General features: G+C 40.1%; 1 protein-coding gene across 1 annotated transcript in view; it reads right to left on the bottom strand.

The window, feature by feature from the left end:
- Nucleotides 1–27,751, bottom strand: part of fgfrl1b (fibroblast growth factor receptor like 1b) — a 48,230-nt gene that overhangs the window by 1,616 nt on the left and 18,863 nt on the right. Inside the window, exons 3-6 of the mRNA XM_056270324.1 lie at nucleotides 15,827–16,099; nucleotides 1,933–2,025; nucleotides 1,466–1,744; nucleotides 338–691 (exon numbers count right to left, since the gene is read on the bottom strand). Of these exons, the coding sequence (XP_056126299.1) occupies nucleotides 338–691; nucleotides 1,466–1,744; nucleotides 1,933–2,025; nucleotides 15,827–16,099 (999 nt within the window). The remainder of the gene's footprint in view (nucleotides 1–337; nucleotides 692–1,465; nucleotides 1,745–1,932; nucleotides 2,026–15,826; nucleotides 16,100–27,751) is intronic.

The following is a 27,751-nucleotide window of genomic DNA, read 5'->3' as shown; positions in this document are numbered from 1 at the left end:
ACAGTGTGAATGTGGCCTATGAAAATTCAAGTGGAAAGAGATTTTTTAAAGTTGAAATATGAATATGAACACCTACATTTTTCAAGTTTTTCCTAAAAGGATTTCGGACTTAAAATAATTATTCAGAGTACAAAGTAATTTCTCTGCTCTCTAGAACTATTAATTCTTTCCAAATACAGCGAATCAAATCATTTGGTGAAACTTTCTGTATTTTTTTTAATATCGCAATATATATCACAGAAAGCCAAAATATTGCAGTCAGTTTTTTTCCCCAATATTGTACAACCCTAACTTATTCACTGCAATATTAGTGCTGTAAAGAATTACAGGAACTGACCTGAGAGAACGGTGAGGTAGGCACTGCGGAAGCTGTAGCCCATGGTATTAGCACCTAGACAGATATACATTCCAGCATCCTCGTCGCGTGCCTTGACGATGGCCAGCTTGTTGAGGTACGAACCGTCAGGTCTGGACCACACGTCTCCAGTGGGCAGCACCACAAAGTGCTGGCCTCCAACCTCCAGCGTGGAGTTATAGCGACCCTCTGTGCCTTGATCCACGCGCTTCAGCCACTGGATTACAGGCTTCACGTCACTGTGGACTTTACATTGGAACGAGGCTGTTCCACCAAACTCCACAGTTGTGTTGACAGGATGGGTACCAGTCAGAATGGGTTTGGAGTTGGTGCGCTCTGTAGAGAAAACCGATCAAAACTTAAAGTAACTTGAATATTCAGTCTGGACTACCATTAGATCACTTTGCACATTTGCAATTGAGTATAGTGTAATAGTGAACAGAAACAGTGTTCAGAACCATGGGATAGCAGTTCGCTATTGAGCTGTGGTGCTAATGCATAACATAAGTACCTGTTCTACCAATCATTTTCAGTCAACTCTGAACTATCCATATCAATAAAACTGGCAAAAAGTATTAATACAGATTTTATAATGCAAAATATATATTTAAATGATTTAAACATTTTATATATTTTTATTTAAAATGTACATATAAATATTTATATATATATTTTAACAAATATATTCCATACTATACTAACAATTCAGTTTAGATATCACAACTCATAAAATTAACTCATTAAATATATTTTATACATGTTGAAATTAGTAATATATATATATATATATATATATATATATATAAATAAATAAATATTATATTATATGTACAATTATTTAAAATATTTGTTTGAAAAAAAAATTCAAGAAAAAAAGATTTCACAAAAATCAATATAGGTATAATATTCAAATTTAAGACAAATATTTAGTTAAATAAGCCACATGTAACAAAAATCCATTAATACCTGTGCACTGGATAACAAAAACAGAGTTGCAATTATTATAAAGTAAGATATATTATTATTTAATAATAAAAAAAGGTCACTGTATATATTACTAACAAATAGATAACATTGCTGCTAACAGTCTACTTTGGCTACCAAACTCACCAATTACATCCACTTTGTAGGTGGCATTGATGTGTCCAGCTGCATTGGAGACGTGGCAGGTGTATTTGGCACTGTCCTGAGGCTGCAGGTTCTTCAGAGTCAGCGTCCACTGTGGCCGTTTACTCTGCTGAGGGCTGGGCAGCTGGCTCTGGTCTTTCCACCATGTAATGACCGGTGTTGGATTGCCACTGGCCAGACACTTGAGACGCACTGAGCTGCCAACAGGCTGCTCTAGCACACGCCTGCGCATCTTTGTGGGCTGACTGAAGCATGGCTTCACTGCGGAGGAAATAAAACATTTACAGCATGAGGTTATGACTGGATGGCAAAACATATTCTGTTAGATAGGCCCACATCAGTGATGAAATGATCTCTCTTAAGCTCTTTCAGGATGCTGGCACAAACAAGGCCCATGCTGTTGAGTAACACTGAGTGAAAGGTGACGAGGGTGTGTATCAGTTGCTCACCCCATGGCTCTCCGGTGGGGTCCTGCAGGGTGAGATCTGCGTTAGTTTCTGCCTCGTCTGGCGGAGCCTGGTTCTGCGTCACAGCTGCATCGTCTGAAAGACAGAGTCCAAAGTGATGAAGCATGAGAAATCTTTACTGTTTCATCATGCTTCACTTCAGAAGTCTACACATGCAGATTCAAATAATCAGTAGGAAGAGTGTGTCACATGTACTGTATGCTCTGTTTTTTTTAGCTTCTGTGTTCCCGTTTTCCTTAGTTCCCTAGTTTGTGTCCCTGGCTGTTAATTAATTTCTACACACCTGTTTCTGTTCTCCCTAATTACGTTATTTATCCCTGTGTATTTAATCCATGAATTTCCTGTGTTTCTTTGTCTAGTATTGTCTATGTTAACATGGCTGAGTTTGTTAGTTCTCCTACGATCTCCTGAGTATTCCTTGTTTATTTTATTAAAGACTGTCTTTGTTATTAATGTAGTTAGTCGTGTGCTTCATACAGCCAACCGTAACAGAGAGGAGGAAAGAGATTTCTCAGAATGAATCATTGTGCATTTCTGTAAAACCTTATTATGACATTAAAAAATGTGGTCCTTAAACTAAGCATTTGGACACTTAAGCCACACATAAAAAAAGTATCTGCATTAGATACCAAACACTGAACAAATTGGCAATTGGAGAGGGGAAAAAATTCTCACAAAAAATAAGTAAAGTTTCAAATGATATATTATTCAATAGATATATTATTCAAAAATAAGACAAATAGGAACACGCACAAGTCACATGTAAACAAAAATGCATAAATATCTTGCATTGGATAACAAAATATAAAAATATGGCAATTATTATAAAATATTATATCTTTATATTTAATTAGCACAAACAATTTTCAGGGAAAACAACAAAAATATTTTTTTTTAGGTTAAAGCTGCAGTCGGCAAGTCTGGCAGATTGAGTGGATTTAGGAAAAATTTTAATGTTTACAACTCTCATGGCCCTCCCCCACTATCAACGGATACCCTCCCACCGAGTTCATGCTCGTCAGTGTGTGTGCACCAGATTTTCAGTGAACGCGCCCGTCTCATCAGCATCCATGAACACCATGGAGTATTTGGAGGTATGCTGTCCTGGCTAATCTACCGATAGATTGCAATTGCTAACGTCATTTATCCTTTAAATGAGCTTACTTGATTTTCCGCCATCACTCTTCGTTACTGCGCGAATTTCAGGCGTGTGCATGTGATTGTAACGTGCGCGAGGGGTGGCGTGTGCCCGATCTGTGATTGACAGTCAGATCTCACACCCCCCTGCGCTGATTGGACATGATGATCCGGGAGCTGTGGATTTTTGCAAAACAAATAACACGCTCCAGGTGGAGTTAGAAGCTCGGGTTTTTTTCTAAAACCACTTTATTGATGTTGTTCTGTCAGATTATAGTGTCGATTTCACTGAATATGATCAAAAAAATGTTGCCGACGGCAGCTTTAAGAATGATTAAGACACATATTTGGACACTTTCTGGTTGTCATACTTTGTTGCAGAGTTAATAAGATTTTGCAAGAACATCCATGTGAACTTCACACTAAAAAAAAACTTTGGTCCAGTTAGAAGTAAACAAAATGTCTAAGAGTGTAGTTCTGTCATGACAACTCTTGGAGTGTTTGACATGGTAATGGTTATGCCAATGTTGATATATTTGGTCTTGGCGGAATAGATCTGCTACGTTGCTGCACAGCAAGACTTGCTACTGCCAATGCATTCACAGACACGCTGCTGTAAGCAAGCAAGACATGCTGTTGCTGTACAATATAGCGTACATGAATTACCTGTAGCAGATCTATACAGGTGGAGCTGGGGAAGTTGGAGGGTTTCTGAAAGAGTGCTGCACTGCTGAGGCAAATGCTGACCAAGTATTTCACAAGTTCACACTTACAAATCAGTCGGATAGATTAAATTGGTAAATGTATTTGGCGTGCTGTCCAGGGAGAGGGCTCTGATCTTGGTAATTGGCCTGAATGAAGAGTTAAGGACCTATTAGCCTGCGTCACAAAGTTTCATGACAATATTTTGTATTTCTGAGGAAAGGTTTAGCATAATTTGTTTTCAAGTGACATATGCTTTGACATTTTTTATATAAAAATATAAAATAGGATTTACTTACAATTATGATTTCAAGCAAATCTCTGCTACTCAGAGAGCAATTTAAATGTCAGCTTGTTTCAGTATCCGTGGATTAAATTCAGAATGAAACTATTTAATTTTTTTAAAGCATAAGTTAAAGTACTAAAATCTTGTTTAAGAACGTGTCACAGTCTAACACGTAAATTCAAAAATCCTTAAGTTCTCAGGCATACTTTGAGGGATGTTTAGATATTGGTCCATAAATCAGCAGTCAGATGTTGCTCTAGCAATATGAGCCCTTTCATCTTCATACCCACTATTAATGTCTGCAACTGGTGTAATGTAAATCATGTTGAATGAGCGGGTCAATGCAAAGGCCAACACTTGGTGAGATTTATTTGTAGTGCTTTGAGAGCCAGCAGAACCCCTCTGTGCAAAAAACAACAACAAAAAACCCCCAAAACAAAACAATGATTTTGCTTGAAGATCAGTCGACTGTGAGGTGTGTAGAGGATTGTGTGTTTTGTTTCAGAACCATTTTAGAACTCCATGGGAACGATAACCAGGCCGAACCAACTTATTATTTTGGAGGGGTTTGTGCGCAGGGGGTGAGCAAACACTGCTATGTTTCTTCTCTCCGGTTTCCACACTGTTTAAGACACAACACTGTGTTGACTTAACCCTGGACAGGAAACCAATTAACTGACTTTAACCTAAACTGTGCAGACAGAGCTGAGAGCGCTGCTTTGTTTGGGATGAATTTCTCTGGCTTGGCTCACAGGAATGCACAGAGAACCCTCTTACCCCCCTGAATCCACAGAAAACTGATCGTCAACACACACACACACAAGTGTGTACATGAGCCGAGCACAACATCTTTAAGTACACATTACTTATTCTGGGCAATCCCAAATCAACAAGCCACGAATCAACACTGTGGCAACAAATGGTTCTCACATGGGAAGGTGATGAAACTACTTAATAAAATGCCTTCTGAATACTTTCCATAGTTCTGTTCAGTCAGCGTCATCAGTGGTTGGTACAGCTAGTACTTCACTTAAGAAGAAAAAGTGAAACCAAATATTATACAATGTTACTTTTCCCCCTCCATGACACATAATTCAAAGCCTACAGCATACAGTCTCACTATGATTAAGGTACTAGTTTGGATACACTGTTTGGTGGACTAAGTATTGTAAAATAAGCAATAAATGGTAAAAAAGTAAAACAATACATTTCTTTGTAAACAAAAAGAAAAACACCCTTTTCTTTTAAGTGCATACAATCTACAAAAAGAAAAAAAGAAAAAAAAAAGGCAGATAAATCCCATACTTCAAATACACTACCAGTCATACGTTTAAGCACAGATGACTGAAATGTTCCCCACGATCTTACAAATCTTTTGATGTAAAGAAAATAATTTCTATATATATATATATATATGTTTTTAATTTCTTTAAAAAACATATGTAATAACAATAGTAATAAAACCTTTGACTGTTAGTGTATATGCACGCTTTAAATTTTGGGATAAGTAATTTTTTATGTTTTTGAAAAAAGTCTCTTATGCTCACCAAGGCTGCATTTATTTTTTATTAGAAATATAGCAAAACAGTAATATTGTGAAATATTGTTACAATTTAAACTCACTGTTTTCTATTTTAATATGTAATTTATTCCTGTGATGGCAAAGCTGAATTTTCGGCATCATTACTCCAGTCTTCAGTGTTACATGATTCTTCAGAAATCATTCTAATATGCTGATTTGCTGCTTAAGAAACATTTATTTTCATTATCAATGTTGAAAACAGTTGATAAAGAGTTGGAAACTCTGATTAAATTTTCAGTATTCTTTGATGAAAAGAAAGTTCTAAATAACAGCATTAATACAAATAATTTTAACAATGTAAAAGTCTTTGCCATGACTTTAGATCAATTTATCAATGCTCAATTATAAAAAAAACATATAAATAAATACAAGTTTTAATAATTAATTATTGCTTCAAATTATTTCATTAATGAATAGAAGTATTTCTTTAAAAAATGCTTACTGGCCCCAAACTTTTGAATGGTAGTTTATTTTCACATTACTGAACATGACAATGAAAGGTTGGTGTCTCTTCAGCTATGAAAGCCTTCAAGCTCTCTGTTTTTCTTTAGTTTATGCTGTCCCGAGGCTGTGTGTGTAGCTGCTGTGGAGAGCGCACTGCACCTTTGTCCCTGCTAACCCCTGTATGCCAAGCACAGGCCTTGCATGTTCAACACAGACATTCAAGCCAAAGCTAGCAGAAGTGTTTTCACCAGCCTTCAGTCCATTGTTACCTTTGGCCCTGAGGTGTAGGAGCAAAAGTAAGCCATTGGCACTCTATTCAGCACCAGCAGAGTGGAATCAGAGGAGCTTTATGTGGGCTAAAGTGGTCTTACTGAGAGCCCAACTCCAGACTCTAGTTCTCTGGGTTGTGAAGGGCGAGTTCTCTAAACAGGTGTCCAAAAAGACAGATGTCTTCCTGACACAGCATTCTAGACCTGTATGGCATTTTGAGTATTACTATCCATGTTTCCAATGGAGTCAATTCACAGTTCACTTACTCTCAGTGATGTTTTTGCACTGGTGAGGAAGAAAAAAATGGGTCTGAAAAAATTGGTGAAAAAAAAAGCTCTGAAACTCTGAAGGACAGGCAGTTCCTTTTCCTCTGCAGCCCTAGAGATACATATAGAGAGGTGGTGCCCAAAGAAGGTGGGCTTGGTCAAGGTCCAAAGGCAGCCCACAGCTCAGCTTACAAATGATCTTCATGAGGACTCAGTGTTAATAAGGCTCACATATTATTTTTTCCAACTGGGATGAAGTTGAAAGCAATGCCTTCAAAAAGGTTCATTCTCCATTCATACCTGTGCGCAAACATACATTCCTGTAGAACTGTTATATAGAGCTCCACATGCTTGAAAAAAAAAAAAAATCAAAGCAAAACCAACATTGAATAGAAAGCAGGGTGAAACATTTCTAGTGATTTTGACCGAAAAGGGCGACATCTAAATAAAATAAACATCAAAAGGAAAAAACGGTCGTGTTACCTTTTTTCTATCAAGGTCGTAATGAAGATTGAAGATATTGTAGAAACTCACTGAGTCGTTTGACTGAGAGTGATGCTGTGTTTTTAAGGTAATAGCCTATCACTAACTGAAACCATGTCTGTTCCAGTAAATCAAAAGAAAACCAATGCCATTTACCATAGTCCGATTATAATACTAGAAATGGAAGAGGTATAAACTGGTACAATTTTTTTTTATTAAGTACAATAACACCTTGGAGTGCTTTCCAGCCCTTTTGAGCTCTTCCAATAATTTTGTTCTTGATGAAAACATTAGAGAGTTCTAATCTTCCTTGAAAGAAGCGCGGTTATGTGTTTTCATGTATTCAAATGTATTAAAAAATACTGGAGAGAGATGAGAGGGAAACACAAAGGAATAGACAGCTGTTATAAAAGCAAGTGCTTATTCCTGCCAATAAAATCAAAACAAAAAATGAAATCAGATGGGTAATGTAGATAAGCTTTCATGCTTTTAAACAATATGATTTGTTAGCTTTACAAATACACCTCATTTCCATCTGTATATTTGGCATGGCATATCTCTATAAGTGCTGACTGGAGGCAAATTAGAGACTGTTGGTATATTCACAGCAGGCAAAGACATAGAAAAAAAGAGGAGAAAGGGTAATTAGAAGTCTCCTTGTATCTTTTATAGAGCCATAAGTGGTTTGCTGCAACAGTCATATGGCGACTCGGGAGGAAATTGGCCAAACCTAATGTGCCTGTGTTCTTTTCTTCTGTTGTGAGTGGAGTGAGCCCGGAGCATCCTGCAGAGGGCCCGGCCCAGCCTCTGGCCCCTCTAATGAGGTGGATGAAAGGCCCTTTAATGTGGCTCTCTGATGAAGGTGGGTAATTTGCATCCCTTTAGTTTAATTAAAACCTTTGCTACCCCAGCAGCTCAAAGAAGGCTCAGTTGTATGCCATGAAACCAAAGCCATGATGTGATTAGGTTCTGGTTTGAATTGCACATAGAAGAAAAAACAGGGTGGGCATGAGATGCATCAGGGAAATACTGGAGTCAAAATATTTAGTGCATTTACTGGATGCTATAATTTGAAAAAGTGGGGTCTAAAAGTGTATATATATTGGAGAAGGACGAGGAAGATGTGGAGCAGACATGAGAGAGGGAGGAGCCAACCTTCTACCTCTTGGGTAGAACCTTGGGGCCGACCAATGGAAATGGGGCTGTCAACCTTGGAGACCCCTGCGGAATTGAAGGGTCTAGTGCGATGGGCCAGGAAGTCACAGACGATGCCGCCGATTTGAGTGGATGAGGCGACGACGGGGTGAGAAAGAAGGGGGTGACACCGGGGGGAGTGAGGACTAAGGTGGAACCGGAAGGAAGGAGGAGCCCTGTGGACCCAAAGGGGTGGATTATTAGATTTGGCTTCTTCCGGGTTGGGTAATGAGAGACCAAGGTGGAGCTGGAGGGACTAGGTAGCCCAGTGGAGCACTTAGTGATGGCTGACCACGGTGGAGCTGAGGGAGCGTAGAGCCGAGGCAGAGCCGAAGGTCTGACAGGCCGAGGTGAAGACAGAGGATCCAACTCACAGCGTTGCGTTGGTGGTGAGGGGGACCGAGGCGATGCTGACGAGCTGGAATGAGTCAGCGGCGCTGGAAGAGCAGAGGAACTGCGAGGCACCAGTGGGGCAGGTAATTACAGGAAATTAAACAGGCCTGTGGTGAGGATGGTGACATTGGAGTGGGCAGGACATTCGGTGGCACTGGGTCATCCATGATGCAGAGTGTGGTGGGCTGGGAATGGAAGTGCTCAGGGGTGAGGACATGGATGGGAGCTGGCCCAGTGGTAAAATTGAAAAGCCAGCACTCCTCTACTGGCTCAACGGTGGACTGTCTTACTGGCGCTACCTCCTCAGTGGACCCATCAATGGGCTCCAGCCTTGGGACGGATGAGGCGAATGTCTCTGGCTCCGGGGTGGACACTGTGGCTGGGTCTGTCTCCGAGGATGGAGGGGGCTCAAGCTCGTGGTCCGCGGCAGGCTCGGGCTCTGGTTCCATGGCGGGAATTGGCTTTGTCTCTGGGTCTGTCGTGGGGGATCTCTCTGCTTTACAGGGACACTCCAGGTTGGGATGATGTGTCCTTTCTTGAGTAGTAAGAGAGATGGCTGCTGGAGGTGTTGATAGTCCTGGGGAGTCGGAGTTAATGGTGTCGTCGTCCCACGTTGAGGGAGGATCTGCACACCCATAAGGCATAATCAATGAACTCTATGAAAGGACAGTGATCCTCCCCCAATATCAGCATCTGGCCCATCCCGGTCTAGAGGAGCTGTTTCAAAGTTTTGTCGTTCCAGTGCGCCTCGTGGTAATGCTCCAGGAACTCCTCTCCAGTGGATTCATAACTTGATGAATCCGTGATATCTTCTTCGGGGCGTAAAAGGAAAATAAAAGCTGAAACTTTTTCACGGAATCTTGCTAAAACAGCACGTTTAGTGGTGAGGGAAAAGCTCTCTGTATTGCATATACGTTAATCACAACAAAGTTTGACAGGCGTCTATGTCAGCTAAGGAGATTAACGTTACAAAGATTAACCAAGTGTTTTATTATGTATCATAGCAATTACTTATTTAACTCTGAAACATGAAATGTGGAGGTATCTGCTTTTGCCAAAAAAAAAAAAAAAAAAAAAAAAAAAAAAAAAACTTTCAATGGCCTTAATTAATAAATAAAGTTACCTGTATTTTTTTTAGTTATTATTACTTAATCAAAACAACCCAGCTGCAGTTTGATTGATATTCAAATACACAATAAAAACAAACAAACATGATATATAAAAAATGAACAAGAACGGAGTTATCTGTTTTTGCAAAGGAACTCTTCTGTTATAGAGTTAATTTGCAAAAACAGATAACTCTGTTCTTGTTCATTCATTTTCATTTTTTTTACTTGTAACTTGTAACAAACAACTTGTAAATGTCCCAATTCCGAGAAGGTGTTTTCAAAGAGTTTAATTAAACTTTCATGTTATATATTTTTGGACGCATTTGTGAGTTAATAAACATAACTGGTTGTGTACACTTGGCACATAATATCTAAATATCGATAAATCGATTGATATAGCCCTGAATCGAATCGTAAACGAATAGCAGAATTTTTTGAGGTATCGGCAAATATCGTATCGCTGGCTGAGAGAATCGATATCGTATCGTATCGTATCGTTTTGTGATGAACTGTCCGATTTACACCCCTAATGAACAGCTATTCTAAAAATGTTTCATCCAAGTAAAGGAATGATGATATACGATCAATATTATTATATCAAAATAGAATTATATTAACATTAAATCTTTTATGGCTTTCTGCTGCTGAAGTTACAGACTGTAGTTACAAAAACATTAAAATCTTAATTACTCCAACCTTTTGTCCAGTATAGTGTATGTGTCTGACTGCCCTTACATAATATTATAACTTTAAAAAGGTGCTCCTTAAAAAGTTGGAATGTAATGCTGATTTCCACTTTTCAATAATCAATTAAGGGATCACTTCTTGAAAGGATGATGTTTTAAAAAAATATATTATTTATAGATTTTTATAATTACCTAAAAAAATTAAAATATGATGTAACAGGGTTGACGGATAACCAAGTAGGAAATAAAGAGAGATTTTGACTAAACGCTACCTTTGATAGAAGTCATTTTTTTTGTACACAAATGTAGCCTATATAAAACACAAATGGCACCCGATTTGTAGAATGACTATTACTATCTAAAGAATAGACTGGAATACAGTAGTATTTATGTGTTTGATGTCAAACACATCACAAGAACCGTCCATGCACTGGAAAACGCTCTTAAAGCCCCCCTTTGATCATGCGTCACTCTAATACTGATGTAATTCGTAATTATGATTACTTGTAATGTGACACGGAACTTCACAACTTGAGCTCTCAAGAGCGTGTTTGTTTCATTTCTTTCATTGTAGGGAAATAAGCTGGGGCAAGTTCAAAGCACAAACACATATGGATACAAATTAATTCATGCTTGTGAATAGCAGAAGAAAAGACATGAAAAAAGGGAAAGATGAAAGGATGCTTGATGGAATTGAAACCAGTCTGGACTCACATGAAATTAAGCTGAACAGAGAGAGACATACAGAATTTGCAATGGCATATAAGAGTGAGTTCAGGCTGGGAAGTGAGAAGCATAACTATAACAGTACAACAGTCTGTAACTTCAACAGAAGGGCAGAAAAAACAAATTTAATTACGATATAAATGTAGGCTGAGGAAATGGTTTGTGCTGATTTAATGTTAATAAAATAAAATTCGTATATTATAATATTGATCAAATTCCATCATTCCTCTAAGGGTGTACTCACACTAGCCAGTTTGAACCGTGCCCGAGTGCGTTTGACCACCAAAGCGCGGTTCGTTTGACTAGTGTGAGTGCTCCGAACCGTGCTCGTGGCTCGATTAGCCGGCCCTGGCCCGCTTGGAAGAGGTGGGCCAGAGCACGGTTCAGTTGGACTCGGGCGCGGTTCGCATGCAGTGTGAGCGCTAACCGTGCTGGAGCACGGAACAGGACGCGTGACGTCATGGTTTAGCAGCACGATTACGTGAAACGAGCGATTACGATTACGAGCAGCACGATTACGTGAAAATTTTCGCGCCACTAAGGCGACACATCTGTTTAACAACAGGCTGTGAGACCACCGTCGACCAAACGACACAAAATTATCCACAAAGAAAACAGAGCGATGGACTCCATTGTGTTCAGAGAGCGCCGCTCTTCTTGTTTATCCCGAAACCGTCGCACCATAATGACGTAAGCGTGCTCCGGCACGAATGTTGAAACCCTATGTGAGTGCAGGCCAGAGGGGGAGTGGGGAGGGGGGACAATCGTACTCGGGCCCGGTTCATGGCAACTGTGCCTAGTGTGAGTACACCCTTAGTAAAATATTTTATTTGAAATCTCTAATGCTCATCAAGGCTGCATTTATTTGATAAAAAATACAGTAATATATATATAATATTGGAAAATATTACAATTTAAAATAATCAAAATATTTAACGGAAATATTTTTATAAAATGACCCAGCTCATGGTTCTTCCCCCTTGGACTGTTTAAATAGGAAAGAAGCATTTCCCAAAAAAAGGAGCTGTCGTGGCCTAGGTGTAAATCAGACTAAACATAAATACTGCAGCAGTGAGGCTGTTCTGCTCTCAGGTCAGCCAAGGCAAACGAGTAAACGCATGTCTATTGGAATGGAAAAGAGCTTGTGTAGTTTAGCAGCGGGAAAGGTTATGAGCAAATTATCTTGAATGAATGAACGTCAGTACTGTAATTCCAACTCAAGCCAAACCTGGTCAAGGTAACATGACCCAAAGACTGGAAGGCATATCCATGCTGTCCCAAACTTTCTGCCCCTCCCTTATCCCACCTACCACGCACCTCCGCAGTCTTGGGTTGGCTTACGAGTGTAATTTTGATACAATTATCCATTTAGGTGAGGAGGACGCTGGCTAAACTGCAACACATGTAACCTGTGGCCTGCAAACAAAGAACAAAAGGCCACTGCTGGAAGCTCTCCACTAGTCCCCTCATAAAACAGGCAGCCCAAACCACCGTCTGAGTATAGAAGCCACACTCTCTCCCCACTGCGTCCGTACAGTATGGCCTCCTATACGATATAGGTGAGAAATGCAGACAAGAGGGATCCAATGCCAGGGAACCAGGACTCTACAACAGCGCAATTGTGTGTAGACTCTGTTACTGTTGGAGGCAAACTTGAGATCTTCAAATCCACTCACGGAGACATATATCCAAAATAAATTTAAACTCTCACAATATAGACAATTATGTTGTGGAGAAAAGCCTCAGATCCCTCGCCCTGGACTCCTGCAAAGCAGCGCTGGGAGAAAACAATGCTGGCAGTGTGTGTTGCACTTCAGAAACAGCAGGGGTGCAGGGTCTGGGACCACCGCGGGGGAAAGAGGGAGAGGCCCAGGAGCTGTGGGACATTTTAAAGTACAGCACTTTATGACACGGAGACTGATTCATTTGACTTCATGACACGTCAGTGAATGTGGGAATGGTCAACATGAGATGATGGTGAAGCAATTCTTCAACAGCTTCCAACACCCTCTGATAAACAACACCTTTACTCTGACCTTTAAAACCCAATATGCCATTCTTACAAACCCACATTCCCAGAGTTCCTCGTGCCAGATTGCAAAAAAGTACTGAATATGTGAGCAACATTGGAAAGCAAGTTAACGATCCTATTAAAATGCCTTAAAGCTGTAAAGCAGGGCTAATCTCTGTCTATATTTAACACTTGAGTTGTTGTTCTCATGTACAATTGCAGACATGATTTTGAAAAAAAAAAGTGTTTCTATTTACACATGTGAAAAGCACAAAGACTTTTCAGTGACTGTGGTCAGGAAAAACCGAAAGCTTAAATTATAGCCGTTACCTCAGCTTAGGTTTATTGCCAACTGATTTCACCAAGCCATCAGCTGTCTGGTTTGATAGGGGCACAATATCAACTAAAAGCTAAAATTACACTTTCATGAGGAATTATGTGGGGTATAGATTGCACAGACATTAAAATACGAGGGCACGGTTCTGCCCATGCTTGCCGTGAGTGCAAATCCTGGTGCAGATTAGATCCGCTCTGATGACAACAGGTGCTATTTAATGTCACCAAATTCCTCAGTCCTGATACAATCAGCCCTGGCTGGAGTTTCCCGGTTGTGTTTTTGGTGTACGGTACATTCATCTACATTAAGTAGCTGCTTCACAGGAGGATCTCTGAAAAACACCTGTCATGGGTAATTCTGTAATTTGCTATGCTCTTCAATTTATGTAAAATTGGCAAAACCTTTCTTAAAAAATTGTATTACTACTTTCATCAGAGTTTCATTCACATTGACATTTACATGCACATAATGTTCTGAAGAGAGTAGTGAATGTGATGATGCTTTAGTAACTATGCACAGCAATCAATTCATTGATTCTCATTCATGTCCTTCACAACTGCACACAAAAGCTCAATAAACAGCAAAAATGTATTTTGCTTGAAAGACAACTAGTTTAATAAATGCTTCTTTTGAAAATTAAAACTTAAATGTTTAACTTACCTTCACGTTGTTCTAAACCTGAATGAGTTTCTGCTGTGGAACAAAAACAAAACAAAAACGGAAACATTCTTCAAAATATCTTATTCTGTGTTCCACAGAAGAAAAAAAGTCATACAGGTTTGAAACAATATGAGGGTGACTTAAAAATGTACATTTTTGAGTGAACTATACCTTAAACTCTTCTGAGGCAGGGCCCACTAATCTTTACTGAAAAACAATGGTGTTTCTTAACCATTCTTCAGTTAATTAATAGTGGCACTCCCTTCAGCAAAAGTCACAGCTTTAAACACTCAAACACTGCAACAGGAGGGTCTAATGGGCCTTTTGTTTTGGAGCTGTTGGTCATTGCAGTTAATGACTTCAGTAAACTCTACAACTATATTCCAAAGGGAGTGAAGCAGTCCAATGCACCATAACTCTGAGTTCCACAGAGCTCTTGGGGACGAAACAGGAAAACAGCAGGCCGTCATCACTCCCCATACAGGAGGCCCAAAGCAAAGACATGAAGGGGAGGGAACCTGAGAACACTGGCTCGGCCAATTAAGCAGCTGCCTCGTTTAGCAGAATAATCATCCTTTACATCCGTACACTAGTTGCCTCGGTAGCCTCCCCAAACGTGGCAAGCTGTACAGGAAGAGCCGAGGGCTTCTGGGTCCTCAAGGCCTCTCAACTTTGCTGGACCAGTTCAGATTTATGGCAGAGAAGGCGGCAGGCCGTCTCTGTCTCCTCTCCCTGTACAGAATGTTTCGCTGGAAATGCCTGCCCCACAGTCCCTCAGCAGTCATCAGGAGAACCACACGCTCCGAGCTGCAACGGTCCAGCACAAACCCCCGATTGCTCCAACCAGTCTCACAACAGCTACATGACTCTCTACACCTCATTTTCTTTCTCCTTTCATCCATCCATCCATCCATCCATCCATCCATCCATCCATCCATCCATCCAAAAAGGTGTGTATTAATTTCCTTGCCTGTCAGGTTCTAATGGGAAAAAAAGTCTCAACTACCTGGGTAAAAGTACGAACATGGAATTAAATTACGGCCTACATAAACAACTGCAGGCATTGTGTAACGGATGACATGAAGCCATCCTTTGTGCTCTAGATTTTATAATGCAAAATTGCATCAGCGCCATATGCTCCAACAAATGCTAACAAGTCATAAATTTCAATCAGTACAATGCTCTCTTGTGCTTTTCTAGTTAAAGTTATGTACATGAAATCATGCTTGCTTTAAAGTACCTAGCCAGTCACGTCAGTTTAGTCAAATATGATTTGGGAGCAGCTATATGAGCCAGACTGCCTTCCTGTGCACCCATTAGCTTTTTGTGAGGGCATCTAAAAGATCCCCAGCTCTTTTTCGATTTCAGTTGAAAACTCATGCTTCAGTTCTGCTGTTTTGAGATGCCATCTGTCTAGTTGGGGCACTATCCCCTTAAAAAAACTACCTCAAACTGTAGTGTGTGTGCAACGGTGCAGGTTTTGATTAAGCCTGGATGACTGATGTGGCCTACAAATGCTCTGGGTGTGCAAAAGTATAAAGAACTGAGATATAAAGGGTTGTGGTGTATGGCGTGGGAGGCAGTCTTTACCAATTACAATGAGTGTGAAGTTGAGGGCGAGGCTGCCAAATCCATTGGTGACGCGGCAGATGTACTCTCCGGCATCCTCCAGTTCCACTTCTTTGATCTTCAGACTCTTCCTCAGAACCTTGTAGCGGCTCCAGCCTGGGTTCACGTTCCGCCCATCCTTCACCCACAGGACCAGCGGAGGGGGGTCACCCTCCACAGGGCATGGAAGACGAACCGTGTGGCCCAGTTTTGCAGTCTGTCTGTCCTCTATTTTACGACTCACCCATGGAGGACCTGGTGCAAAAAAAAAAAAGTCTTAAGTAAAAGAACAGCATTTGTTCAATTTACATAACAAATAATAACCATCTACCTAAACATATAAACATATAAAAAAAATTATATATATAAACTAAAACAGTATTTTTTTTATTTGAATGTGCATTATTTTCCATATGTTAGGTAGATGGTTATTATTTGTTATGTAATGTAATTTTAATGTATTATTATTTTGTAGAGTTTTGTTTTTGAGCAAAACACACCACAAAAACATGTTGATATTTTATACACATATACACACACACACACACACACACACACATACTGTATATATATATATATATATTACAATAAAATATGTTTTTGTGGTGTTTTGCTTTAATAAATATAATAAATTCTTTAATAATAGAGAATTTTAAAGCTGCAGTCCGGCGTTTTTCCTCTTTGTCACCATCTCCGTTTGAAATCTGCAATTGCAGTCATTCGCGGAATTATCAATTTTACGTGAGTTGTACTTCAACACCCTCGACACAGCACAGCGCGGATGAACACAATGTTTGAGGAGAGTGTGCTGTGCAGCTGTCAGTCACCGCGCCGGTGTGGATAATGGCATTCAGAATCACAGATTATTCTTTTTGGAAGTATGACCAACATTAGAATTTTCACCAGAAAATGTCATCTGAACTAGTAAGAAACATCCACTTTTGTTCTGGTTCTGACATTGCAGTAAATCACGCTGATTAAATCTAACAATCGCTTATAAGTTATCATATCACGCAAAACCGTGCAAATTATACTTTGAACCTTTCTGGATCCGCCATCAAATTTATAAGTTTAATTATATCAAGTGCTGTGAGAAAAGGCTATGAATCTCCACCTCCAGCATCCTCACACGCAATATAGCCTACTAGCCGAGACTCCTTCTTTATGTGTACAGATGTGACGTAATGACGCAAAGACATGCTCAAATCTCCCGGAAATCCACCAGTACCACTGGAATTAAAAACATTATTACAAGCTTACCGCTTTGAATCGAGCTAAGGCAAGCAGATAGTTTTGAACACTGGCTGGTTATGTATTTTCTCAAATATGTATTTTGGATAATTTTTAACCCCAAAAAAGCTACGGACTGCAGCTTTAAAAGTGAAATTTAGAATAATAAAATACATTTTTATTTTTTAATATTTCATATTTTTAATGATTGTTTGTGGTGCATTTTCTTTAATAATAATTAATACATTAACAATTTGAATAAATGTATTATCAAAACAAATAATAATATTATTATGATTAAAATAATATTTGTATTTTATGGTGCATTTTGCTTTTAAAATTAATTTTGTTATAAGACTATTATAAGACTAGCAAAGTATAAAAAAAGATTCATACGCCTTGTGATCTGAAATGTTCCTTTGCTGTCATTAGGGCACAAGAAGCGCAAAGTCAACACTGCCAAAAAATCTCTGACATGAAGAAAATATTTTTCTCCAGCTCCTAATACACCATGTCCCACAAAGAAATGTTATAAGTGGGGAAGTTAGGCACAAGCATTTTATGGGGAATTTCTTTCCTTGTATGCACAAGGTCCTTTTCATCCCCTCCTTGCAGCTTGTGAAGACTCCCATGAGCACTTGCTTTCCATTTCCTTCATACTGGCTTGTGTGTACGTTGGAAGGCACCTCTCATTCATGCCTGGTACTGTCACATCCTGTTGCTGCTCTAGCAGCTGCTGTGAGAACCACCAAGATTATAAATTGAAAAATGACACTAGCCCTAAATGTACTTTTTTCTCTCTTTTTTTTTCTCCTTCAAGTCTCTCTGCTGGAGTGAAGTGTTTTCACCTGAAGTTGCTGGTTGCCATCCAGGAAAGTGCCATGAGAAAAGACGGGAGGGAAAAGAAAAGGTTGTTTTGGTGCTGGAATTAAATTACAGTAAATTCCAGAATGTTAGACTAAGAAGGGCAGAAAAATTCCTATCTGGAAATAGAGCAGAAAAAAAAGGTGGAACTGAACATCACAGTTGGAGAGAAGTCTATGTTAGATGAATCACGTAACTAATTCACACATGTAAGTGTATAAAACAATTGGTGAGTTAATAAACATTCGGGAGGCATTGGAAAGGAAAACAGTTGTGTTTATAAAGAAGATTTCATGAAATTGGTGGGATCCTCGAACAAACAATGGGTCTTTTCACTAGCGGAGAAGAGATAAGGGCTATTGCATGGACCATGTGAGATAGATCTTATGAACCTGGTGGCTGAATGAAGAGGGGAACTCTTGAGTGTTTGCTTAAGAATATTAAAAACCTAGTGAATACCATAGAGCAGAAGCTGAAATAGCTCATTCCCTTTCCGCTAACAGGCCACGCTTTACACACGGCATCCATCACACACATGATAAAGAATGTGTTTGAAGAAAAATGTGACTCAGAGAGATTCAAGGAAAGAACGCTTGAGACTTCCTTAAATTGCGCTCTTACCTATTTGTCACAGATCTGTGTCTAAGCTGACTGAAAAGCTTTGATGTGAGGCTGAGGGAGGCGTCATACGTGCTGACAGACAAATATTGCCCATAACAGTGGAAAAGACAAAAGATGACAGGGGCCACACACACAAGCTGATGGCAGACAGGGTGGCAAAAGAAATCTCCTATCTGAGTTGGAAATAACATCACTGTGTGCTGAGAATCAGAGTTTACCTCAAAGGCAGATGTTTAGGCAGAGAACAAAGTATTTTCGGTTGATTTGTTGTTTAGCATGCTGACAGTACCTAAAATGTTAGGTAAAATGTCTCTAAAAGCAATCCCTTTGCAGCACCACAGTTACAAAATTATATTAAAGCTTACGATTTTTTGTTTATTTAGTTATAAAAAAATAAATAAATCTGGATGAACTAGTAGTAATCAACTACTAGTTCAAGTGTGACAGTAAACTTTCTTTTTTTAAATAAATGCTGTTCAACAATAAAATCCTGAAAAATGTATATTGATCATGTGACACTAAACACTGGAGTAATGGCTGTGGAAAGTTAATTAAAAAAATCTATAGCTATTATAAACTAATAATATTTCTATGTTTTACAGTATTTTTGATCAAATATAAATGCAGCTTTGGTGAGCATAAAAAAAAAAAACTTCTTTCAAAAACATTATAAAATCTTAATACCAACCTTAAACTTTTGAAAGATACTTCGTTTTGGTAAGCGGTTTTCAATAGCTGAGGCGACAGGGGATTTGGGAACTTGCATGCGGTTTAATATTTTCGAGTCAATTAATTTCACCTACCAATCATATGAGAGGAACGCGGCAGCTCTAACACGTTACAAGCCTATCACAGTCAGAGACCGGCGTGAAGTTGGCCCCCCACCCAATGCAAAACGTCGTCAAAATATGCCCAATCGTTTGTGCTGTAAAAAGTTTCGCTTGTCCTGCTTCGGTTTTTTAGATATTAAAAGAATATTTTTAGGTCATTCTGAGGTCACTCAGCCCCCCCAACATGATCCAAATTCACCCAAAATAGTCTCATTCGTTTGTGCTTCGTTTGTGCTGGTTTGTGCCGGTAAAATTTTCGTTTGTGCTGCGTCGGGTTTTAAAATATTAGACATTAAATTATTGTTAATGACGTCACCAGCCCCCCACATGATCCAAATTCACCCAAAATAGTCTCGTTCGTTTGTGCTTCGTTTGTGCGGTAAAAAATTAGTTTGTGCTGCGTCGGGTTTTAAAATATGACATTAAATCAAATTATAAATGTTATTTATTAGGCTACAAGCTGACTGAATAAAATAGATAATTGAATTGGTCACGAAGATCAAAAATAGTTAGTAATGGTTATTCTGGTTACTTAGGCTATTTCTAAGACATGTCTGTCATGATTCTGCCCTCGTGTCCTTGATTTTCTCTTGTCTTGAGGCAGGATCATGACAGAATCATGTTTTGTGTGCAAGCACATGGTCTTGTGTATTGAGCCATGTGCTTGTGTTGTCTCGTTACGTCACCCCGCCCCCTTGTTATCCTCATCTCGTCATTATTGTCTAGTCAAGTTTCACCTGTCCTTGTCTAGTCAGCTTCACCTGTCTTTGTCATTAGTGTCTCCCTATTTAATCCCCTTGTGTTTGCTGTCCTGTGTCGGTACATTGTCAAACATAGCGTGTTAATCTCTGTGAGTGTTTCATCTGTATCCAGTTTAATGAGAATTGTGAGTTTGTTTTGTTGTTTGTTTCCTGTCAAGTCAGAGTCTTAATTTGTCATCTTGTCTTAGTCAAGGTAAACTATTTCCAGTCCTGTTTTGCCCCCTCGTGGGTTTTGTTTTCTGTTTTGTGTCGTAATAAACCTTGAGTGTCTGCATATCGTCTGCGTTTGGGTTCTCTCCTTCAACTTCATGACAGAATGTACCGACCATCAAAGAACCCAGCAGACAGTATGTCCTTCCAATCGGAGTTCCGGGAGCGATGCTGGTCTTCCGCACCAACCAACGGTGAACGGGTCATTTGCCCTATCCCGTCCCAGGGTGAGCAGATCATGAGGGAATATGCCCGTCTATGGGATCTCTTTTCCCGGGAGGATCTGCAGGCCTCTTCCACGGGCTCTCCACCCTCTGCTAGTCTGCCGGTGATCCCGGAGGGTCGTGTTATAGGCGTCGCGACGCTTGGGGACCAGGCTGGCTCCCTCACGACTCCTGGCTCTTCATCTACCCCCTTCAGTCTTCGTGGAAAACGAAGAAGACGGCTGTCGTGGGAGTCGGCGTCAGAGTTCTCCTCCGCAGAGTCTGCTGTACCTGCGGTGGTTTCCGCTGAGCTTCCCCAACCCGTCTCAGCTCCGGCGATGGTCTCTGCTTCGCGACCTAGGAAAAAGAGTAGGAAGAGGGGAGCCTCCCGTTCTTCGCCCGCTGCAGTCCCAGAGCCCGCTGCAGTCCCAGAGCCCGCTGCAGTCCCAGAGCCCGCTGCAGTCCCAGAGCCCGCTGCAGTCCCAGAGCCCGCTGCAGTCCCAGAGCCCGCTGCAGTCCCAGAGCCCGCTGCAGTCCCAGAGCCCGCTGCAGTCCCAGAGCCCGCTGCAGTCACAGAGCCCGCTGCAGTCACAGAGCCCGCTGCAGTCACAGAGCCCGCTGCAGACAGCGCTTCTTCCGTGTCTGATTTGAGCGCTTCATCCGAGTCTGTTTTCATGTGTGCCGAGTCTGATTCTGTGAGTTCTGTTCCCGCTCCACAGCCGTCTGCTACGTCCCCTCTTATGTGTCCTGTTCCTTTTCCCGCTGTTTCCCCAGTCAGAAGTCTTGTCTCGCCACCCTCAGCTTCCCCTGTCGTGATTCCCTCTCCGTCGTCCACTGTTCCTCCTGTCCCTAATCAACCCCGGACTGTTTCCTCCAAGACTCCTCATGTGTCCCGATCCAGACCTGCCCGGATTCCTCGCCCTAAGCCCTCAGCCCGTTTTCCGAAGACCTCCAGCACACCCATCCACCCTGGACCACCCCCCATGAACTCTGTGTTTCCTCCGCCACCTCTTCCTTGTTTGTTATTTTTATTGTTGCATCCTAACCCTGTTGTTGTGTTTTCGTGTTTGCCGTTACTGTTATTTGTCATGTTTTGTTGGTTTGTGTCGATGTCTCAGTCTGTCATGTCCCGTGTTTGATGTCCCCTTGAGGAGCGTCTGGTAGCCGCTCCTTAAGGTGGGGGTTCTGTCATGATTCTGCCCTTGTGTCCTTGATTTTCTCTTGTCTTGAGGCAGGATCATGACAGAATCATGTTTTGTGTGCAAGCACATGGTCTTGTGTATTGAGCCATGTGCTTGTGTTGTTACGTCACCCCGCCCCCTTGTTATCCTCGTCTCGTCAGTCAAGTCTAGTCTAGTCAAGTTTCACCTGTCCTTGTCTAGTCAGCTTCACCTGTCTTTGTCATTAGTGTCTCCCTATTTAATCCCCTTGTGTTTGCTGTCCTGTGTCGGTACATTGTCAAACATAGCGTGTTAATCTCTGTGAGTGTTTCATCTGTATCCAGTTTAATGAGAATTGTGAGTTTGTTTTGTTGTTTGTTTCCTGTCAAGTCAGAGCTAAGTGACCTCAGAATGACCTAAAAATATTAGGCCTATTTTAATATCTAAAAAACCGAAGCAGCACAAACGAAACTTTTTACAGCACAAACGATTGAGCATATTTTGACGACGTTTTGCGTTGGGTGGGGGGCCCACTTCGTCTATATCTATGACCATCGTCGGTGAAAGCATGGAGCGCAAGTTCATGAAGCTTGGGGATGATGTCCTACCCACGGGTGTAATTTCCTATGCGGACAGGGGGGACATGTCCCCCTACACTTTTCAAAATACCATTTGTGCCCCCGCCCCCCACACTTTCAAATTCGTTTGTTATGATTTTTAACCGCACGCCGTCATTGCCACGGAGAGGCAGGACCGAGCCTGTCTAAAATAGCGTTAGCAAACCGCACCTTTACAATCCGTCGTTAAGAGATCACAAAGACAGCCAGATGTGTAATAATTCCTGGAGGGAAATTGGCAAAGAAAAAGAAAAAAAGAAAGTTTAGGCAAAGAAGAAAGTCTGTGTTGGCAGAAGTGGTAATATCTGAGAGACCGTTTTGTTAAGGCAAATAAATGAAAATTTTATAATTATATAGAGTTGACACTGGGCAAGAGAGACACTGAGTGTGTCCGAGCATTAGTAAATTGGTCCATAGTAATATAATTACTATATAAGAGGCATGGAAGTTCGATAAATGGACAACAATATGTTGTCAGTTTTGTCCAAGCCGATACTGCGCATGCGTGGAAAGCGTTCACCGAGCGGACCTCAGCAGACAGTATAAATACAAGTAGTGCGCGTCCGTGCTGTCCATGTACACGTCCAAACTGGAGTAGCCTATATTTTGTGCTTCACACACACACACACGAAGCACAGAAAGACACGCGCCAGTATCGAGTTATCTTTCGCGCTTGAACGAAAAATAACACACATGTATGCCAAAATGTCCGTTTTGTCGAGTATCTTCACAAGAACAGTCTTAAATCAGTTAAATAAAATCTTAAATGGAAGTAAAGAGTAGTGAGAGAATGAAATGCGTAAGATCCTGTCAGCAGGTCTTAAAGTGACAGGAGCCACTGATTCTCTCTGTCAGTAAAGTTAATGAAAGAACAAAGAGAACAGAGAAAATTACTCACTGCTCTTGACTAAAGAACGCTTGTAGCTTTAATAACGGTTAAGCTATATTTCATTTATAATTTATGCAGTGCAGACTGTTTTATAACCTTATTCAATTTCTGTATATTTCATACCTGTTAGACAGGAAAGGTACAGGTAAATATGACATTTATTATGGGTTTAAGTGAGGATTGTTTTAAGTTAACTTAAATTAAAAGTTGTTATATTTTTTTAAGCCCAATAAATGTTTAGAAATTGGGGAAAAAAATAATTTTCATGGAGACATCATAGCTATATTAATATCAGTGATACTGGCCTTCATTCATAAAAAGATGCCATTAACATACAGCCGTAATACTTGAAAATAAATGGTTCCATTGAAGATAAGATCCGTCTGTGCAGTTTCTCTCCAATCGGCTTTGGCGCCGATTACACACGTTAAAGCAGCACTAAGTAGGAATTCCGTTTTTGTCAAACAGCGACCCCTAGAGTCGGTGTGGGGTACTTGTACTGTCGTGAATAGCACTCACGCAGAGAAGGCTCGTACTCACGGCCGGATCCCCTCCCCCTGTACACCGGTACCTGTTCAGTAGGATGGACGCTGTAACGAGTGGAAATAAGTTATGGCCCCTTTAAGAGCTGCGCGAGCCCTGTTTAACTGTCGGCAGTCTGTTTTGTATGTGCGCCTCGAACACCACATGTATACGGCGCCAGGTTATTTCTGTTTGATGCTCATTTTATCAGAATTTTATCAGATCTGTTTTTTGCCGTAAAGCAATTCATTACATTGCGAGACCTGATTTCACTCGACACTTCCTGATGCTGCGGACGGCGGGCCGCCGGCTCAAAGTTGCAAGTGTGATTTTTCCGCTCACATGCGATAGGGGGGTGCGAAACGACCACCATTCAACCCGAAAAGAGTAATATAACCATTCCAATGACTCCGAAGCTGATCGGTTGAGGTAAAAAACCTGCATAGTTCACCTTTAAGCATGTTTTGTTGACTTGTGGTTAGGCCTACTGACGTTCAGTGATTTCAAAAGTAGCCTCAATTAGGCCTGCATGAAGTTGGAAATGATTTGCTGTTGCAAAGAATCGTTTGAATGCACAAAAAAGTTGTGGAAATAAAATGTCTTCAAATACAAATATTAAAAAATATTTACATTTTATCTGTTTTTATTGAAACTCATAATTGCCTGGAGCACACAAGAGATGGCGTTTACTGCAGAGGCGTGTTGGGGTTAGGGCAGGCGGATGGGATTTTGGGGAAGGGGGGGCTCGGCTGCCCTTACCTACTGTAAGGGGAGGCTCACATTCACTCAATTTAAAAACCCCTTTTAGACAGTCTGAGAATTATTTCATCAAACAAACAAACAAGCAAACAAAAAATATGCCGGACAGAGTTGAGAGCTGTTATAAATATAGTTATATTTCATTATACAAAAAAGTATTGCCAAAAATAGTTACACCAAATTAAAACTAAACTCTTTTACCCAATATTTGTGGTTGCAAAATATTTTAGTGCCTATAGATTAATGTGCATGTCAAACTATGGTCTCTAGACAAAGAAAATAAGAGCAAGACAAGAACAGAAACAAAGAAAAAGAGACACATCATCTTGCGTCCATGTGCAGGCATCGCATGCAATGAGTTTTTGACAGACCTCCCAGGAAACACCCTCAGTACTTTTGAGACAATGTTGAAGACAAGATCAATGGATTGATGCTCCATAATGTTCATGCGCATTTATTGCCACCATAACTGTACAATAAATGACTACAATTGCATAAATCACTGGGCTAATTACTGTCTATAGCAGGGGCGTCACTAGGATTTTCATTTTAGGGGGGCTAAACCCCCAATATGATTTTTTTTTAAAAAAAATATAAAAAAAATGTAACACTTTAGTTTAGGATCTAAAGATCACTATTAACCATTTTCATTACGATGCAAAGGCACGGTTTTATAATAACTGTGGTCCCAAATGTGATGTAGGGCAAATAAGGGGGTTCGGGGTCTCCCCGAGAAAATTTTGATTTCTCTGATTTACATATGTGCATTTTAAGATGTTCTGAAGGCCAAAAAACTGGGATAGTGCAGCTGATTATTTTTCTCTCCTCATCAGCATCACACTCTTTTTCTCTTTGTTTTTCTCTTGCCCTGTCTCTTCCCCTCCTAAAGCTGAGCTTTGACTGATATAGGCTTTTCATTTTGTCTGTCAGTGAAGAAAGTAAACATAGGGTCAACTGATAGGTTGATTTTGCCTATGAATCATTTTCTCAGACGCGTTTATTTACTGAAAGCTACTAAAGGTAATTAAGTTTATTAAATGCATTCACAATATGTAGGCTACACATTTATTATTGATCTTATGCCTAATACAGGGCCGTAGACAGGGCTTTAGTCATAGAGGTCCTAAATTTGAGGTTGGTAGGGGGTTCAAATTGTTTATTTCTCTGATATGTGCATTTCAAGACGTTTGAAGACCAAAATAAGGATAAGAAATAGCTTTAAAACCATGTCAGTGGCCAGATTATTTGTCAATACCTGCTCTCTTCTCATCTCCATCACTCTTTCTTTTTTCTCAGTCTCTTCGTCCCTTTCTCTTCCCCTCCTAAAGCTGAGCTTTTTTAATTTACTAAAGGCTACAATTTGTATTATATCCTCAATATGTACACATTCATTATTAATCGTGTGCCTAACATGATGAAAACGGCTTTGTCAATGTTTCTTGTAAACTAATTATTACATTACATCGTTACATAGGCCTATTTTCAGTTCAAAATGGCGAAATTAGACAAAACTATATTAGTTTGCCTGATTATTTTTTGTCATTCGTTTAACATTTATGACCTAAAAAAAGTAAAATATGAAATGTTAAGTTTAGCTACTTACATCTTATCTCGCACTTGACCGTACGCGTCGAGTCGCACTGTTAAAATTCGCGCAGCAGCGTCTGTGAACATAAAGCCCGCCTACTTTGATTTGATTGGTCATCTCAAATATTCTGACATTGACGAGCAGTGACAGACCAATGAGGCTCAGATGAACACACACATGAACACACACACACACACCCTGTCCTCTGTTTCTGACGTGCTCTCTGTCGGCGCCGCTGCGGATTGAAGATGAAGAACGCGCTGAATCTGATTATAACAAGACTGAAGCGAACACGAATTTGTGTAGCCTACATTAATCTCACATTTTTAGGGGGGCTAGGCAGAAGTTTAGGGGGGCTGAAGCCCCCGTAAAAAGGGCCTAGTGACGCCCCTGGTCTATAGCTATATGGACTAGACACATGACCCGTTAAATCTCTACTGTCAAAAAGAAATCCTAAATATATGGAATACAAGCTACCAAGCATCCACTTCTTCACTGGCCCGTTTTGTCTCAGACATCTTGATATGTTTTTTTGATTTATGAACAGGTCTTACAGACCGCAGTGCAAGTGCTTTGAAGCCTCGGCACTGTCGGCAGCCTCCACAGCTTTAGATGAACATCACTGGTGTCACAGGAAAAGCTTCAAACGGACCTTGACAGCATGCTGCATGGATAAATGATTAGAATGGAGGAAGTGACATGACCATCAAAGGCCCAGAGAGATGGAAAGAGAGAGAAAGAGAGGGCAGTGTGTAAGAGAAGAAGGTGCAGGAGTAACACTGAAGAGTCCAGGCATGGCAGCCAGTTAACTAACTGGTGCTGTCAAAAGACATGTGTACACTACATACAAAACAGTCCAGCCCATAGTGAGATCAAGAGCCTGCGCTGCGCATTTCTGTCAGCGTTCTGGGCCATTATTTAGCTGTAAATCTCTCGCCCCTGTTACAAATCTGCTCAAGATAGCTTATGAGTCATATTAAAAACTGTTTGGTAGGAATTGAACATGTAACAGCATTTTAGTTCCTGTAGCTTAACTTGAAGCTACTAACAATAAGGTCATGGGTTTGATTCCCAGGGAACATATAACTTTATAATAAAGTTAAAGTTGTTAATATTAGTTAATGCATTAGGCACGAAGAACTAAAAATGAACAATGCCTTTACAGCATTTAATCTAAACTAATGTTATGCAATACACTTGCGTTCAATAGTTTGGGATCTCTGTTTTTAAAATAAATCTCTTATGTACACTAAGACAGCATTTATTTGAACAATAAAAGTATTAAGTGATCCTGATCCCAAACTTCTGAACAGAAGTGTATATATTGTAATTGTATAAATGAGTTCATATTTTATGAACACAAATTACAAATTCACAAAATACTGCTTTTTTAAACTCTTTGAAATATAACGTTTTTTCCTCATTTTTATATTTTACTGTTTTTCACATTTGATTAATATAGTAATATAAAATGCATTGTAGTCCTCTAATTTTTTTTTAATTCTGACATCCTTTTCTCATTACATCATTCTGACTTTTGAAGAACGTTGAGGGTACAATCTAAATTTTATCCCAATGACTTTCAGTGTATGGACAAAATTCACAAAATATAGAAGAAAGTACATAAGATAGGTTTGGAAAAACATGAGGGTA

Source organism: Rhinichthys klamathensis, unplaced genomic scaffold (assembly GCF_029890125.1).
Source record: "Rhinichthys klamathensis goyatoka isolate OS25496 unplaced genomic scaffold, OSU_Roscu_1.1 h1tg000301l_1, whole genome shotgun sequence".
Taxonomy (NCBI): Eukaryota; Metazoa; Chordata; class Actinopteri; order Cypriniformes; family Leuciscidae; genus Rhinichthys; species Rhinichthys klamathensis.
Note: the sequence above shows the minus strand (reverse complement) of the source record. Positions and strands in the feature narration are given on the sequence as shown.